At 32.3% G+C, this 18791-nt stretch overlaps 1 protein-coding gene across 2 annotated transcripts in view; it reads right to left on the reverse strand.

The window, feature by feature from the left end:
• LOC132749440 (fibronectin type 3 and ankyrin repeat domains protein 1-like) overlaps positions 1-18791 on the reverse strand; it is a 53369-nt gene that overhangs the window by 12726 nt on the left and 21852 nt on the right. For both annotated transcript variants that reach the window (XM_060739183.1, XM_060739172.1), the window contains 3 exons: positions 9072-9196; positions 2905-2986; positions 310-384 (listed from right to left, as the gene is read on the reverse strand). In XM_060739183.1, the coding sequence (XP_060595166.1) occupies positions 310-384; positions 2905-2986; positions 9072-9196 (282 nt within the window). The remainder of the gene's footprint in view (positions 1-309; positions 385-2904; positions 2987-9071; positions 9197-18791) is intronic.

Below are 18791 nucleotides of genomic sequence, written 5' to 3' on the forward strand. Positions count from 1 at the left end.
ATGCCCCCAAACATGTGAAAATTCCACAAGTCAATGTACTATATTCGAATAAAGAGAAAAATGATCAATGAGAAATAGATGTTATCCAGCACTCTGCAAATGTGGGTTTTTCCAAGCTAATCCCTCGGTAGAAATAAACTTTTACTGTTATAGCTGCACAGTGCACTACAGGTCACAATAGATTAGTCAACCCGAAGTGATGCACTTATTTTTGAAGCTGTAACTGTAAATGTTTGTTTGTACCCCCAGATTAGCTTGAAAACCCAAAATATTCTAAATTCTGGAGAAAGTTTATCATTATCTACTGACCTCTCATAACCTTTCACTGATGCCTGCATCAAGGGAGAGAATCCATACTTATCCGGAACATCTATTTTTACATCTCTGAAAGAAAAAAAAGTACATGTATCTCTTTCTCATATTTCAAAAATGAGCCGCGTCATGACAAAACCAACTGTCCGCTATCAGTTTCTCTACTTGTAATAGGATTTGTAAGCGAACAACATGGATCCTGATCAGACTGCACGGATGCACAGGCTGGTCTGGATCCATGCTCAGGTCGTAAACCCATTATGTTGGTTTTGTCATGACGCGGCTCAAATCATGACCATAATGATATAAAGTTATTGTTGCATTTGGTCTTGATTTCTAAAACAATACTTGTGCTAATTGTGCCTAGGGAAAGAAAAATGTGCATCCTCACCGGAATTCGAAACCCTCAGAATATCAATCTGCAGCTCATCCAACTCTATTTAACCTAACTATTACACCGTGACAATTGCAAACGAACACCAGTAAAGAATCTGTCCAGCTTAGACTGCCTGCAGTATGACCTGGTTCTATACAGTTGCTCAGTTTTTGTATATTTTGAAATTGAAATCCCTACACAGAAAAATGGACAGCTCCAAACTGAAAGCAGGTCAAGTCCATTACAAAAGTACAGGAGGGTAAGTGTTGTCAGAACTCAAAAATTAAGTTCAAACAGACTTGGGAAACATCATTAAAGTAGTCAGTGATAATATAAATGTCCCGGGCCATGACAAAACCAACTTTCTGCGTTTCCGACCAGCATGGATCCAGACCAGCCTGCGCATCCGCGCAGTCTGATCAGGATCCATGCTGTTCGCTTACAAACCCTATAACAAGTAGAGAAACTGATAGCGAACAGCATGGATCCTGATCAGACTGCACAGATGCGCAGGCTGGTCTGGATCCATGCTGGTCGCAAACCCATTATGTTTGTTTTGTCATGGCATGGCTCAAATGTTTTTACATAATTACTTGTATGTAATACATACACTTTACTTACATATATAACAGGATGTAAGAATTCAATTAGGCATATTGTGTAAAAAGAATGATTTAAAATTAAACAAATCACACATGGAAATGACTTCAATCACAACTGTACCAAAGGATGAATAAAGAAATTACAATATAATGTAAAGTTACCCTCAAACATTGTCAAAAATGTGAGCAGAGAAGATCTTAATATGAGTGTCCCTTCAAAAATAATGTGCAAAAAGCTCCATATCCCTTATTTTAATAAATCTTAATTTATGGATGGCTTCCTCCATGGGTTCAAACCCTGTCAGTGGTGAGCCATTGTTTCCTTGAGCAAGAAACTTTACACTCATTGCTCAGTACTGGTTGGTTCTGGGAACAGATTCAAGAGTGTGTCTTTAATCTTATAGCTTCCTACACAATCAAACTAAATAAATTCTGTATAAACCAATCTCTGTCTTTAAATATTTATATTTTATATACTGTATTAAGAATGATGTAAAATGATTCAGAATGTTTATGATACTGTTTTTAGTTAAAAATCACATTGTATTATGTAGGGAAAAGATGAGTGCAAGAAGGTCACAACAGCTGCAAATAACTTCATACATAGTCACAAATCTATACTACCTTGATGTACGGCTAAAAAACAATACATTGAAAAAATAGAAAACTTAAATACAACATGAATAAAGATCAATATTTTTCTTTCAAATTTTGGATTAATTTCTCACATTTCCCTTTTGAGTTACTATTGAACTCTGTCAGTTTTAGAAGTGAAAGTAGATTTTATCTTTTGAACCAACTTTTTACATTTACTTTTTCAGTTTATATTGAACGAAGAGAAAATACAAGTATTATGTCAGTCTTATGTCATCAGAATAGTCAGGCAAGCCTGGACATCTTCGTAGTCTGACAAGGCCCTTCACTGCTGGCTGCTCCGTTTCAATTAGAAATTCCCCTGATGCTAGCAATGGAATGTTCCAAATAAAAATTCAGTGGGGGAGGAAGGTGGTAAAACATTTCATTTTATAATGAAAAAAGAGACCATTTTGAAAATCTTTTATACTGTATTTATTTATTTATAACATATTTATTAAAAATATCTACAGCAAAATCTTGTAATGCACTAAAAAGTTTGACCTTTTAAAACCTCTATTTTTTTCATTTTCTTAATATATAAAACCATATACAAACTGTTACAACAAATATGAATAAATTCTACATAAAATTTTTGAAATAGTATGGGTGTAGTTTTTCACAAAGAAAGGTAGAATAATGTAATTTTAATATTATTTCAAATGCACATTTCCATTATTCTTTACAGTAAAGAATAAGATTACTTCTCTCTTTAAAAGAAAACAAAACACAACACCCCTCTCGATATCCAACCCTCTCCTCCCCGAAAACAATACAGAAAACTGTAGTTATGATCAAAATAAGTATCACATAAAATGATACACAAATGCAAGGCACAAATGCCTTTTTCTTTCACAAAAAATTTGGACATTAAATCAAAAACGCATAAAAATTAAACTTACACAAGAAATCACTGGGGAATAGAAAAAAAAAAAATTGCACTAGTTGACTTAATAGTTATATATCTATTGAGACACTTACCCACTTTCTATTATTTTTTCCAGCATCTCCAGATCCTGTCTGTTAAGTGCCTTGTGTAGATGCTCCCCATTCATTGGCTCTTCTGCCGGCGGAAAAGTGGAGAAAATATTTTTGAACATTGTCACACAATAATGATGATAATTTCCACAAGAAAATGTTATTATACAGTAATTTGCTAATTTACACTGATAATTTCAAGAGGTAAATGTTATTATACAGTTATAATTACTAATTTAACACTGATAATTTCAACAAGTAAATGTTATTATACAATTACTTGCTTATTTTTGTCAAGAATTACACTCTGCTTTTACTTTAAATTCTGACTTTATATTCAACACTTGTCTTAAAATATAAAACATTAATAAAGTCAACTGCCACAAGTCTAGGTTTTCAAATAACCAAGTCCATGTTTACTTTATTAACCTTGCTTTGAGCTTCTTAAAGAATAAAATAATATTGATAGAATTAATCACACAAAATCCCCATCAAATATTTTCAGAATAAGGTCCAAGCGATTTTAATGGATTAATAAGATAGTATTGTTATGTACATGTAATTTTATTTGACAAAACAGGGGGGGATTACTTTGTTATGACTTAATTCATAATGTAACATAACTCTTTGAGACAATCTTGATTGATTCCTCTTAATTTAATCTGCATAAAGGAACCAATCCTGCCATAAGTCAATATTACAATATAAAACGTCTTAATCTGATTAAAAAAACCATCATATAATTTGAACCCTATTAAACCGTTAATATAACAATACCAAATTAACAATAAAACAAGGATTATCTTAAATACAAGTACAGATAATACTGTAATAAATTTGTTAAGTAATATCAATTAAGTGCACAAAGGCATGGTTTGCAGGATAATATATGTGTATTAAAACAGGCATTCTTGTCATTATGACAATACAAAAATTAAAACACAAAATATCCCCTTAAATGAACAATAGGGGAATAAAAAACACCAAAAAATACCCATCGTATTTACAAAGTATGAATCACATACTAAGTGTGGTTTTTCTTCTTACAGATAAAATTTTAAGCATTTTTCTGCATTTTTTACAGACTTAAACATGTATTTGTTAATGTAATTTACAGTAAACTTAACATTTTTGAATATTTTTTGTTTTTGGAGTAACTTTTCAATTACTCTGCTGGAACCGAAAGTAATTTAAGCATTTGCCACCAGTTTAGTGCCAGGCCAGGCTGCACATCTGTGCAGTCTGACCAGGCTCTATACTGTTGACTGACTGACCTCAAATTTTCAACTATATCCCTTTAAATGATAGCAGACATTTCCAAAGTGGAAGACGGTAGAAATTCAACAGTGAGAGGTTTGATAGAAAAAAGCATTCAAAACCTATTTAAATTATCTACTTTATATTTCGAGGATTTGGCCGTGATAATGTGATTTTGTATCAACATTCAACTGGTACCAAAACAAATCTACAAAAAAACTTTCCCTGTGAAGACTGGATCATGATCAACCACAAGAACAGTTTGTTAAACAACCTTAACACATGAAATATGAGTAGGCTATTGGTAATATACGTCTACATTTTTTTTTTTCATTTTCGAAAATGACCTTAAGTTAGTACGATCCTGCCAAGATATTCCTAAATACTTGTCAAAAGTTTTAAAAATATACCCTAATGACTTTGACTTTTAGCCTAAAATTTCTCTAAAATCATTATTTGGTCCCTGAAAAATTTCTTTCAGCTGATCTTATAATACTTCCTTATAGCAATAGTTTTTATTGCTATATCAATATAAACTATTTATCTATCAAAGATATTTTTGTCCGAAAATTGTTTCACAATCCTTGACAAAAGGTTATCTTTCGATTAAGGTAAAGTGGATTTTAAAAATAAGTTTGACGTCATAATTGTCTTCATAACAACAGCAGCTGTCAAGATAGATTTATAATTCACATTAAGTCATTAAAAATATTTTAAGCGGATTTTATTTGCACCGAGGTCGGCACTTCAAATATTGTAAACCAAGGATTGTCCGCAAAACTGCAGTAATTTATATCATATAAAGAAGGACTTACAACAGTTTTGAGGTCAACCCTCAAAATATAAATTTTATGCAAGTGTCCTTAAATAATAATTATGTACTTTTTACTTGCAGATGTAAAATTTTGATATTTTAAATTGGGTATAATTGGATTTCAAAAAAAAAATTAACAAATGCAAAATGTCGTGCAGTGAAATACACACATGAAAATCTGTGGCAGCCATGTGTTTTTTTTTTCAAACTAAAAATAAAATCTTTTTTCAACTATTTCTAATTTGAACAAGGGTGCCATAGTCACAAAATACGCCCGTTTACGAAAGCTTTAGATGGAGATGGGGGCATTATGGATAAGTGTTATCTAGCAAGCAAGTTTTTATTCTTGGCACTGTGTTGTTAAATGAACCTTAAAACAAATCAGTAGGGAAGATATGCACAGGATGTGTGACCTTGACCTTGGTCGCAGGGACCTGAATTTTATGCACGGCACTCAGTCTCACAATGATGAACATTTGTGCCAAATTATATTGAAATCCCTCTATGCATGTAGAAGTTTTGCTCCAGACAAGCGTTTTTCTATGTCAGAGCTCTAACTGTGACCTTCACCTTTGACCTAGAGACTTGGTTCATGTGCAGGGCACTATGTCTCATGGTGGTGAACAATTCTATAAAGTAACATTAAAATTCCTCCATGCATGTAGAAAATATGCTCCGGACAACATCTGGATATTTAATCATCTCCAGTGACCTTGACCTTGCAAATATTAACCTAAATTAATTGTGTCACACCTGTAGTCATGATAGTTACCATTTGTGCTACAATCCATCAATAAATGATGACTAAATGGTCCCTATACACATCTTCAAATTTTTATCTGAACTTTGACCTCTATGTGTAACCTTGACTTTGGTCGCAGGGATCTGAATTTTGCGTGCGACACTCAGCCTCACAATGGTGAACATTTGTCCCAAGTTATATTGAAATCCCCCTATGAATGTAGAAGTTTTGCTCCGGACAAGCGTTTTTCAATGACCTCTAAGTGTGACCTTGACCTTTGACCTGGAGACCTGGATCATGCATGGAGCAATACATATCATGGTGGTGAACATTTCCATAAAGTATTATAAAAATTCTTCCATACATGTAGGAGATATGCTCCAGACAAAATCTGGATATTTCACCATCTTTAGTGACCTTGACCTTGTATATATTGACCTAAAGTACATGTGTCACAGCCGTAGCCATGATAATGACCATTTGTGTTACAATCCCTCAATAAATGATGATTAAATCGTCCTTATACACATCTTCATATCTTTATCTAAACTTTGACCTCTATGTGTGACCTTGACCTTGGCTGCAGGGACCTGAATTTTGTGCGCGACACTCCGCCTCACAATGGTGAACATTTGTGCCAAGTTATATTGAAATCCCTCTATGCATGTGGAAGTTTTGCTTCGGACAAGCGTTTTCCAATGAGCTCTAAGTGTGACCTTGACCTTTGACCTAGAGACCTAGTTCATGTGCGTGACATGGCTTCTCATAATGGTGAACATTTCTATGAAATTTCATTAAAATCCCTCCATGCGTGTAGGAGATATGCTCCAGACAAAATCTGGATATTTCATCATCTTTAGTGACCTTGATCTTGTATATATTGACCTAAATTATATGTATCACAGCCATAGTCTTGATAATGACCATTTGTGTTACAATCCCTCAATAAATGATGACTAAATGGTCCATATACACATCTTCATATTTTTATCTGAACTTTGACCTCTATGTGTGACCTTGACCTTGGCCGCAAGGACCTGAAACTTGCGCGCGACACTCCGCCTCACAATGGTGAACATTTGTGCCAAGTAATATTGAAATCCCTCTATACATGTGGAAGTTTTGCTCCGGACAAGCATTTTTCAATGAGCTCTAAGTGTGACCTTGACCTTTGACCTAGAGACCTGGTTCATGTGCGTGACACTGCTCCTCATAGTGGTGAACATTTCTATGAAGTTTCATTAAAATCCCTCCATACATGTAGGAGATATGCTCCGGACAAAATTGGACGCCGCCCGCCCGCCCGACCGCCCGCCAGGGGCGTTCCAATAATACGTCCCGTTTTTCAAACGGGCGTATAAAAATGAAACAAAAAGTAAACATATAAGGGAGGCCAAATAACAAGAAATTATTTCCCCAGTTGTGAAAGAAATAATGTAAGGCAAAAACTTGGTGACTGTTATAAAAAAAATCAAATATCAAACTGAACAAAAAACCTAAATCTTAAAACTAAAGTGCTATATGACAAATACTAACTACATGTATAGACATTTGTCATGTACTAAAGAGCTCATGCCAAAAACACCAAATCATTTGACATTTAAAAAAACAAAATTGTCAAATATAAAGTTCAAATGCAGCATGTTTTCTAAGTGAATAAAAAAATCATTTTAACAAACAATGTTACCAGTCATCTGAAATGCTGCTTTTTGTTAAGTATATCTGATTATCATAATATTATTTATCGGTAAATTTGGTTCTCCATTTTTTTATATTTTAGTCATCTTTTGAACAGCAATATAGTGTTAAAAAAAACGTTTCCTTTAAAAATATGAGACATAAATCAAATTTTATAATTCTTTCTTCTTATTAATTTTTTTCTTTTATGTTTGGATGGACGTATATTTTCATCGCATGAACTTTTCAACGAGTATAAAACCAGATAAGTTTGTAAAATCAATAAAGCTGATCACTATGACAGTTAGCAAGTTTAAATGCTTTTTGAGAAGTAAATGTAAATAAACCACTTTGAAATAATGTCCAGTACATGATAAATACTATAAGTGTCATGTACCTTGGGCTGTCAAAACTGATCCTAACTCTTACCCTACAGGAATCAAAAGTGATTCAAGCCTTTGCCAACAGTATAAAGGATATTTGTGCAATCTACAGTTAGCTGACCCATCTTATCAATTTTCATTTTGATATCCCCGATATTGATGATGGATTGCTCCAAAAACGGAATTTGGACAAGTCCATTTAATTCATTCCTGGTAAGGGGGCCATGACCCATCCTGGGATTTGGCTTTATGCATAAAATATAACAAAACATCAAGATCTGGATAATTAAGTTATGGTTTTTTGTTTTTAATAATTGACTCATACCCCCCTCCCCGCACCTGCCTGCTTCTCAGCATGGAGAACTTGTTTTGAAAAAAAAAAAACCACAAGTTGTATCACATGTATGTATGTCTATAGTTTCTAAGTCTTTCATAAATTTGCTTGTGGCAACACAGAACTTTTTTTCTTCAATATTTTACACAGAGAACAACAAAAATGTGAGACATAATTTAAGACAATATTCATACATGTTTAAAATGATTACCAAAATTACAAACAATAGTACAAACTTACTTTCAAGTTCTGTTTAAAAAAGTTACTGAACAAATTATTTACGTAAAAATTGGCAATTAACTAAAGAGAAACCCAAAATTAAAGAATCTAAAACACATTTTTTGCACTCAATACCATAATTAATAAAAGTTTCAATATAGATCTTAGGAAAGAGAGGAGGAGGTCACATTAACTAAGAAATTATCATTTTGAAATTTGCATACTAAATTGAATGTTCTGGAAGGAGGCAGAGTAAAGGGTAGGAGGGGCTTTTGTTTGAGTCACACCCACATACTTTTAAGGTAAAATAGCAACTTTTCAGCTTTTCTGGGTGGCGGTAGACATATGGTGTCCCTCTGTGCATTGATTAATCCATGATTTGTACATGTTATAATTATCATACATAAATCACTTATGGTCTAAAGAGACAACTTACAGTCTTAAGAGACCACTTATGATCTCTAGAGACCACTTATGGTATAAAAAGACCACTTATAGTCTCAATAGACTACTTATGGTATAAACAGTCCACTTATGGTCTTATTAGACCACTTATGGTATAAAAACCACTCATGGAGACCGCTTATGGTCTAGAGACAATTTATGGTATAAAAGAGACAATTTATGTTCTAAAGTTACCACTTATGGTCTAAGAAGACAATTTACAACATATAAGAGATAACTTATGGTAAAAAGCGACCACTTATGGTCTATAGCAACCACTTATAATCAATAGTCACTTACTTGTTGTTGAGACTTTAACATGAGCACTCCAGTCACTGTTGCCCGCACTGTTCATCATACGCATTCTGTACTTATATTCCGACTGAGGGTCCAAACCGGACACTGTGTGCCGCTTTGCATAGCCCCTGAAATATATCAAATTATATTCCTTATTATTTTTACAATATCTTATAAGTAAAATTTCAAATACAATAAATGTCTGCAGTACTGAGAAATGTTACTAACAAAGATTTTACTCTTCTAAATTCATACAATATACCCATGTCTTACACTGAACTGCATGGCCTACAGGAAGCTATGCCACTGATAGTGTCATCCTGTCAGGTATAACAATATCAAAACTGAACAGTGTAGCCTGTTCATTATATTTTAGGGTTCAGCATGGCAAATTTTAAACCTTAAGCTAATTATTTTTCAATCTGGACAAAACCATTCATCAGTTTTAGAGAAAATTTAAAAATTAAGTACTTTGGTTGACTAGCAAACAATGCAGACCATGATCAGACGGCACAAATATGTTGATGATCTTGATCAGTACAAAAGGAAAAATTGCATAAACAAGGGTAAGTATCGACAGAATTTTAAGATTGTTTTGGGTTGATGGGTTTTTTTTTAAAAAAAAATATGTGTTTCAAAACCTACTTGTACTAAATTGCTTTCTAGACCATAAAAATGTTACTGTTTTGTGAAATTATCCTTGATTATTCAGTACGTAAAGAGAAAATCAATGCATTACTACTGCATGCAGGGTAAATTGGGCGACTGTAAAATAAAAACAGCTATCTCAAATCAATAGACCGCCTATAAACAGAATTTGATTACCTGTAATTTGCATGTACAGATTTTTAGCATTGTACTGAGCTGTAAATACATGTAACACTGATTTTCCCTATCAATCAATATACAACCAATCTCAGTAAAAAACTTCTCTCAAAAAGTTACGTTTAAAATTTTATCTTTAGTTTGAATATAATTGTTTAAAAGCCAAGATTTTGGGTAAATTTTATGAAGTTTATTTGGACCCGAGTTTTATGTCCATTTCTCTGAACAATACAGGTTTCTAAGCTCATTTTCAAATCCCAGGTATTTAATTGGTCAGAAAATGGCAAAGAATGTACACTGGCCAATGAAAAGTCTTCAGTGATTTCCCCTTTTACCAATTTCTTTTTATTTAAAAAATATGTTTATGTGAAGGCAATGTTTATAGTTAAATAAAAATGCAACAGAAGAAAAACATGTCAATCATTTACTATGATTGTTGCCAAATTTGCAGCATTTTGATAGATTCTTATACATTTTATTATAACCTACTTTGGGAGTATATACTAAACTTCTAACACATCATTGTGCATTAATTATGTAACAGAATTTGCAGAGAATGTCTACAAAAATTTCATTGGTCAATTGCAGTACTAACATGTTTTCACTGGTCAATTTCCGATCTTAACTTAAAATCAACCAATCAAATCCAAGTTTTTGTAACTGTTTTCAAATGCAATGTTTTACTGCCTTAAACCTTAGATCTATATTGCTTAAAAATCAATCACAGATCAATCACATTATTGATTTTAGGTTAGAACTGTTTCTTTATAAATGGGTATTAAAACAGTTCATTGATGTAGCCAGACACATTTCCTCGCATTTTTTTCCCTGGCCCAATTAGTTTCATAAGACGTAATCAATTAAACAATCAGGTATAATGTTGTCGCGTCAGCGCTCGAGCAAATATTTCTGTACAAAAATAGGTAATAAATCAGCCTATTAACTTTATATGGACAATCTAGTAGAAAGATATAACACCAGCTAAACAGAGACTTATGGCGAGAATTTGTAGACCAAAGTCTTGTAACGGGCATGTTGAACCACTAAGTTAAATCAAGGTTAAAATCAAGATAACTATTAAGAGACAGGAAAATTGACACAAAACCTGATTTTCATTCATCAAGATAATGATTCAGACACAAAAGATGTTATCCGGAACTTGGCAAAGGCGAGTTTTCCCAGCTAATCGTCGGTACAAACAAACTTTTACCGCAATAGCTTCACAGTGCAGTGCTATATGTACCCGTCACAATAGATTTGTCAACCTGTTGCACTTATTTTCGTAGCTGTAACAGTAAAAGTTTGATATAAGACTACCCAACTGTAACTGTAACTACTGATTAGCTGGGAAAAAAATCCAAATTCAATCAGTATGGAACCAGGGTCCAAAGTTATAAAAAAAAAATTCTCAGCTCAAACTCAGTTCTCAGATGTTCGATTGGTCAGAAACCAGCACAGAATGTATAATGACCAATGAAAATCACAAGATTGTTTTATAATCTAGAGGACTGGACAAGGCAATTCTCACGTTCATAAAGTCTTGGGAATGCTCAATAATACTTTTCTTGATGTTGAAATCCCTTAATACAGAAATTGACTGTTCCAAATACAAAGAAGGACAAGTTCATAACAAAAATTCAGAGGGTTTTGGTTAACAACATTTAAAAGCTAATAAACAATAAAAACATCAAAAAGTTTTCATTCTTTTCAAAGGGAAACATCTTTTAAAATATGTTTTTGTACAACAAATATACATCTAGTAACATTTGAATATAAAATTTAATTCAAATGGTATACATAACTTATTCACAGGTCCAACTGCAAATTGATTTTTTAAACACAAATTCAAGTGGCACTTATATTTCTGCATGAAATCTTAAAATTAAACATTCGCCTTGTTTACAGAATTTCGGGCTTACATGCACATATTCAAGTTTTAAACTGAAAAATAAATCATAAAAGTACACTTGTATATTTACTTATTCCATTTTGACAACATTAAGTTAGACATTCAATACAAACTTTGAATAGACAACTTGAGTAGAAACCCAAGACACCTAGATATTGGAGCCAAAGGTCAGGAATACATTACAAAAACATATCTTCAATTATCAACATTCATCCATTTAAATTTCAAAAGAAATCTATTATAAAGTTTGTTGTTAATGAAAAATATAGAACATCTTGCATGGCAAGTAATTTTTTTTTCATGATGGGCAAGAAAAAGAAAAGAAGATAAAATACTCAAAGGATTTGAACAGAATGATGTATCTGTTAGTGTTTGAATAGCTTGAATCATCTCATAATAATCAAAATCTACAGTGGTGGTCATGTGGCAATGCATCTATCTTAATTTAACAAAAGAGTCATTATGTACCAAAAATTAGAATTCAAATCACCAAATTATTTTTTTTTAATAACATTGACAGCCTACCCCACATCCCTCCCTGCCTTTCCTGAAGATTCGGGCAGACAGACCTTAAAACCAGCAAATCCCTGGTAAAAAATATGAATTTTATCACCTGCAAAAGTTTCCTTGGTGGTGGTTAAAAGGGAGATCTCCTAGGAGCAATGACAGTAATAGTAAAAAGCTGCAAATTACAGACTCAGTTGATTGAGTCTATATTTGATTGAGTCTATATTCAAGTAGGAATTTGGTGAGTAGAAAGGCGAAAATTAAAACACAGCTTTGACTTATCAGCATGAGGACAGAGCTTCAATAGGTATCAAACATGGCTCCTTCTAGAGAACAAATCCTATTAACTCTGAGCTAAGTAATATAATTATACCATTGCAGTACAACTTCCGGTTCAAACTGTCATAGGCCGAGCAAAAATTTAGTTTGATCAGAACCATTACCAGGTCTTTTACAACTTCTAAAAATCTTGGTTGACAAATCTTCAACAATAAACAATTATGTCTATAGCTATACAATAACAGGCATTTGAAAGGGTAACATTCATAGAGATTAGCAGAAAGTGTCACACTGTGTGTATATGTATTGACTATTCTATGCTTAATGAGAGTCCATCCGCCTTTTAAGGCACTGAGACTACAGACCACAGCCAGAACAAGTAGCAGAATGAATTTTTGGTAGATTTATTTTAAATGAAAAACCTCCTACTGTCAGGGGATAAAACAAGGGTTAAAAATTTGGACTCAGGCCTCACCACAGAGATCAATTTATCCTGAGTGGACTTACTGACGTTTTGTTGATATAATCAAATGTCCATTGTGAAAACTTCTAGTAAATACATATACCAATCCCATATTCCTTAAACAGGAACTGAATATCAAAGTCAAACGGACAAAAATCAAAAGTTTAATCTTACTTTCTAAGTGGCCAGCGATTAATGCAATAAACATGGACTTCAAGTAGACTACAAATAAAGAAAAGCGGACTAAGCTACTGTACAAATACCATACTGATCCAACCTTAGATTCCACATGCTTTTCTTTCACCCATGTCAATGTAAAATGATTTCAAAACAATCAATAGATAAAAGTGACACCTTCAAATTCTGCTTTAAGTTATTATCAACTTATTCATAATAATTTTGTTATAGAAAGAGAGAATTGACCGCTATGCTGAAGTAGTCAGCATAGATATTGACTGGGCAGTTTTGACCCTCTCCACACTAAATATGTTAAATGAACTTGTCCATCTTTCATTCTAGCCAAAACCATTTATCATTATTTAAATGGACTAATGTCCATCTTTTATTCTAGCCAAAACCATTTAGCGTTATTAAAATGGTCTAATGTCCATCTTTCATTCTAGCCAAAACCATTTATCAATATTTAAATGGACTAATGTCCATTTTTCGTTCTAGACCAAACCATTTATCCTTTTTATGAAAATTTTCAAAAAATATGCAGTACTGACTAAGTAGGGAACAGTGCCGACCATGTCAGATAAGATGGCACAAATCTTGGTCTGCATTGCTAACATGGGTAACATTAGTTCCCACCTGAGCATGCAGACTATATATTACGGGGGAAAAAATCTGAAGACGGTAACATCCTTACTTAATAAGGAACCAAAATGATAAGCCTTTGAGACCAGTATAAAACCAGGCTATAATTCACATTTGCACAGTATAACTGTCGGGTGACATAAAATTTTCTTCCTGATATCCCAAATATTGATAATAGACAGTTCCAGAAATGGAAGCTGGACAAGTCCATTTCCATTTATAGAAATTCAGCAGGTCAAGGGTTGAAATAGTTTAAAATACCCAATTGGTCTGGACAATAAAATTTATTTGACAGAAGAATAATTATTTTAAAGAGTTTATCAATCAGTATCATAGTCAACAGAATACTAAATAGGAAAATGTGACAAGATAATGGTCAATAATAGTTTCCATATATCAAAAACTTCAAAAAGATGTTTGTAGAGGGAAAAATTAATGCGTGTAAAATCAATAAAGCATCAACCCATGTGAAAAGATATGCAAAAGTACTGATTCACCCTGTTAAATTGATAGAAACAACCATAATCGTTCAAATAAACAATTTCATAAATCAAAGTATACATGCATTAATATTAATGATATAAAATCAATCAAATATATAAAGTAGAAGCTCTATGGTAATTGTTTTGTTCTTCCACAACAAACAACATTCAGCTACAATATAATATACCAGTATGAATAAAAAGAATATATATGTACATGTTTGTATATAATTGACAAATTATCGTACAGAATTATTAAAGAACAGTCTACTCCACTTATAACAACACCGCTTTTAACGAGGTACGCAGCGTATAACATACATTCTACTGTGTCCCGACCTTTTTCTTCTATTTTCCTTTCATTTTATACCGTTTTTTACTTTTATTTCAATCTCGATCACATTTGGGAAAACTTTAAAATATCTACGGACTGAATAGCGAACACTGTGCAGACCACGATCAGCGGGGACAGATGACCGTTAGCTGATCTTGGTCTAATAGAACTGGTTGCTTGGGTAGACTAAGTAAGTGTCAGAAGGTTAATGTTTAATCCCTGACTCCAACCTTCGCACCCCGATTCAGGAATACAAAATGTACATAACTTTTGTATTCTTAGAAATTTTAAAGCTGCTACCTTAATATAAAGATAAGGAAACTCACATTTTTGAAAATGTTCCAAGAGTTCCAGAAATGTATAAATGTTAAATTATCCAAAACAGGTCTAAATTTTCTTATTTTCACCATATCTCCAGTTAAATATCTCTATGTTTCTATTACACTGTTTCTGGTAGATTAAGACAAATTTTTGTCATTTTTTGGACAAATTTTATGTACTTTATGTGGAAGTAATGTGCAAGATCAAAATTTTAATGACTTCTGATTAATGCTTTTGCTAGTATTTATCTTTTTCAAAACACTTTCAAACTTGAAAATACAAAAATAACTTGAATGGTAGTTATGCCTACTGTTAAATAAAAACAAAAGTTTACCCGAAATCTTCCTCCATCGGTGAAAATAAACCGCTGCTTCCAGAATCCATTCTTTATTTTTGTTGTTGTTGCGTAATATTGTTAATTTCAATTATTTTAGTTCTTTTAAAATAAACACCATTTTCTTTTCTAAAGAAGTAAACAAACAATACAAGGCTGTGAAGTATTTTCACAAATAAAACAAACAGCTAAGCATCCAAATAAGCACTATATAGAAGTTTAAAAGATCGATTCCCCTTTTTTATCAAAACAAAGGTTCAAATTTTACGATTTGTTAAGTGTATATCCTGAAAATTTAATATTTTCCAGTGTACTTAAAAACATGGACAAATTACATTGATTTTTTCTGTATCAATTATTCACTTGCAACAATCTATCACACAGTAAAATGGAGCAAACTGTTAAATAACGAGACCATTTGAAATGGAGATAAAAATGTTGTGCAAAATGAGGAGAAAAAAATTGATTTCTGCGTACTAAATGATACAGTGGACTGACGTAAACACCAAACAGATGGTAACAAAAATATCGCAACATTAATTGCCGTTAATGCCAGCACTGCATCATTCTAGTGCTAATTACATTAATTGTTTTTCAACCTGTACGTTTTAGTTATGAGTTAAATGCAAAAATACAACGTGAAGATAGGTTTCTTAATTATGCGATTTTGTAAGACATTTAAGACATATAAATATACATAAACTTTTAAATGCATAATATGGGCAGACTGATGAAATCTGAAAAATTAATGATTGAACTAATAATTCACTGGCATACCAAATTAATTCAGTATCTAACACTTAAGTCTGATCAAAAACACCAATTCAATGCTTTCAATTCGCATTCAGTTCTACCTTAATGTGTAAAGTATCTCCAAAAAAAATATTTAATTAACGCAATATTATTATTTATGACATTCTAGATGCAAAAACTGCATAAACTCTAAACATTAAAGCAAAATACAACAAACAGAAATTCTTTATAATTTTGGAAGCACTTGATTAATTACAAATCAGCCTTATAAAAGTCCACATATTTTTTTTTTGACTTGATCTTTTTAAACATCCAATCCCTTTGCTTTACTTGATTTAAACAATGGCATATATATTTAATAAGTTAACACCTCCAATTTTTAAACCGAGTGAAATATACACCGAAAAACTGAAAACTGCGGAGTGAAAATGATAAAAGAGGATCATATCCTAGATTTCATTGTGTATTTAAATGCTTACAATTGTTTGTATTGATCATGTAAATATTCAAAAGGGCTTTCCCCGTCCCGATCATAATAGTTTAAAGACCAGCCTCTGTCCTCTTATAATTTTTCATATTTCAATCACATATTTTATAGCATGATTTAAATATACATGTTTAGAGTCTGTGATAAAAGTGTATGATATATTAAATTGGACAGCTGAGATAGAATCCTTAGTGAGGTCTTCAACCCAATCAGCAACTGAATACACATCATGTGACCAGTGCAGGCCAAGATCATGGTCTGCAGTGCTCAATATTCAATCGGAAAATATTTTGAAATTTTCTGTAAAAATGTTGGCTGATTTTGTCTATACATAAAGATTGACAATAAGTCGGTTTAGGATATATCAGCATTATTTTCATAGTGCCACTGAAGCAGATTTTTTGTTGTTGCCTTTTTTGGACTTAAAACTCCTGCAAAGTCTATCTTGTCACCTTAGTGCAATAGTAGGTTAACTCCTATTAAATTATATAAGGAGTTAACCTGTTACTGCACTAAGGTGATGAAATTCATGAAGGCAATTGCCTCAAGCCTTTCTCCATCAGTAAAAGCTAAAAAGTCACTAAATAACACTTAATTTACATAGAACAAAAAATAAAACAACTGTATATAATGGTAGTGGTGAGCCTTTAACTTTCAATGTTCTTTCTATCAGATTAAATAATACCAGAACCATTTATGAAAACCTACAATACAAGCTGAAATAATATACTTTCTTCCAATCAATTCAGCTTTTATACGCCCGATGAAAAAGAGAATTCCGTTCCCGAATAAAAAGCAAAAAACATCTTTATACAGGTTTATTAAGGCCATGGATTTTTCAATTAATCTGCGGGGAGTTCTGAATCTTCTGTAAATAGTTATTTAATAAAGAGTGATATAAGAGTGGTATTAATCAACATTTATGTCCTGAATCTAGGCTAATCATTATGTTTATCAATAAACATTTCTGTCATCGTAATAATTTGGTCATAATACTGGTTGTCAATAAAAGAACAAAATAGGTTAGATTTGATCTTGATCATATATTTTGAAAAATTACATAAAGTAGGGCAAAAACTTCATCTGCTTTCACAAATATAGCGGACTCATACCAACTTTTTGTATCTTAACAAAACAAAATTTATCACACTGCAAAGTGGAAACAAATAGTATAATTTTATCATCTTCTTTCAACAAACAAATAATATTGAATATTGATATGGTGATAAAACCCAGGAAGACAAAAAAACTACGATTCCGGGTTTTGTGATGCAGACATATTCTCAAACACAAGGTTAACTCCACCCCATTAACTCATAAATTTACTAGTTTTTTTTTTTTTACTTCATTTCAGCTTGACTTTTAAGTGACCAATTCTTAACTGGCAAACAAATTACCTATTTAACCCAGAATGGTGTACAAAAGTTTACAAAGACTGCAAACATTCATAATTTAGCTGTCTCCACAACTCTTTTTTTTTCTTTCTCCAATATACCTCAAATTGTGCAACTTTTCAAAATTACCAATTAGGCAGACAAAAATAAAAAAGACTCATTCATAAACTCTACAAAATTCTAAGTGTTAAAATGCATTTCATGTAATCAAATTGAAGTCATTGTCGATTCATTGAAATTATGGGTTTTTAATTTGAACTTATAATATACCAAACAATTTCAGACACATCACTAAAATTCAATTCAAATTTCAAATTCATGGTGTAATCATAACCTAGAACTGGGTTATAGATTGTTTATAATTGCCAAATCATAACAGCAAAAAAGGATTAATATAGGGGGGGGGGGGAGGGGGAACAAGAAAAAAAAAAAAAAAAAAGAAAGAGAAAAAAATGAACGTGACTGAAATTTTATATACATGAAAAACATGTATAATAATGAGTTGACAATCATACAATGCATTTTTCCGCTATTCTGAAGTACAAATGTAGTTAGCTATCAAGTAATTGGGACTAATTGGTTAAATTGTTAAACACTTAATTGACAAGCAATTGTAAACCACATGAGATATCACATTACAAAGTCAAGTGAAAACAGTCCGCAAACTGAAGAATAGCGTATATAAAGTATTATTTCACAGTTGAAATGAAACGGAGAAAAAACGTTATTTAAGTCTGAAGATATTTAGTATTTATCCGTAAAGTTTTCACACTATGAGGTCAAGGGGTGGATATTCTATATGTTATACGAGATTTG

The sequence above is a fragment of the Ruditapes philippinarum genome, unplaced genomic scaffold (assembly GCF_026571515.1).
Source record: "Ruditapes philippinarum isolate M1 unplaced genomic scaffold, ASM2657151v2 ctg1508_1_1_1_1, whole genome shotgun sequence".
Classification (NCBI taxonomy): Eukaryota; Metazoa; Mollusca; class Bivalvia; order Venerida; family Veneridae; genus Ruditapes; species Ruditapes philippinarum.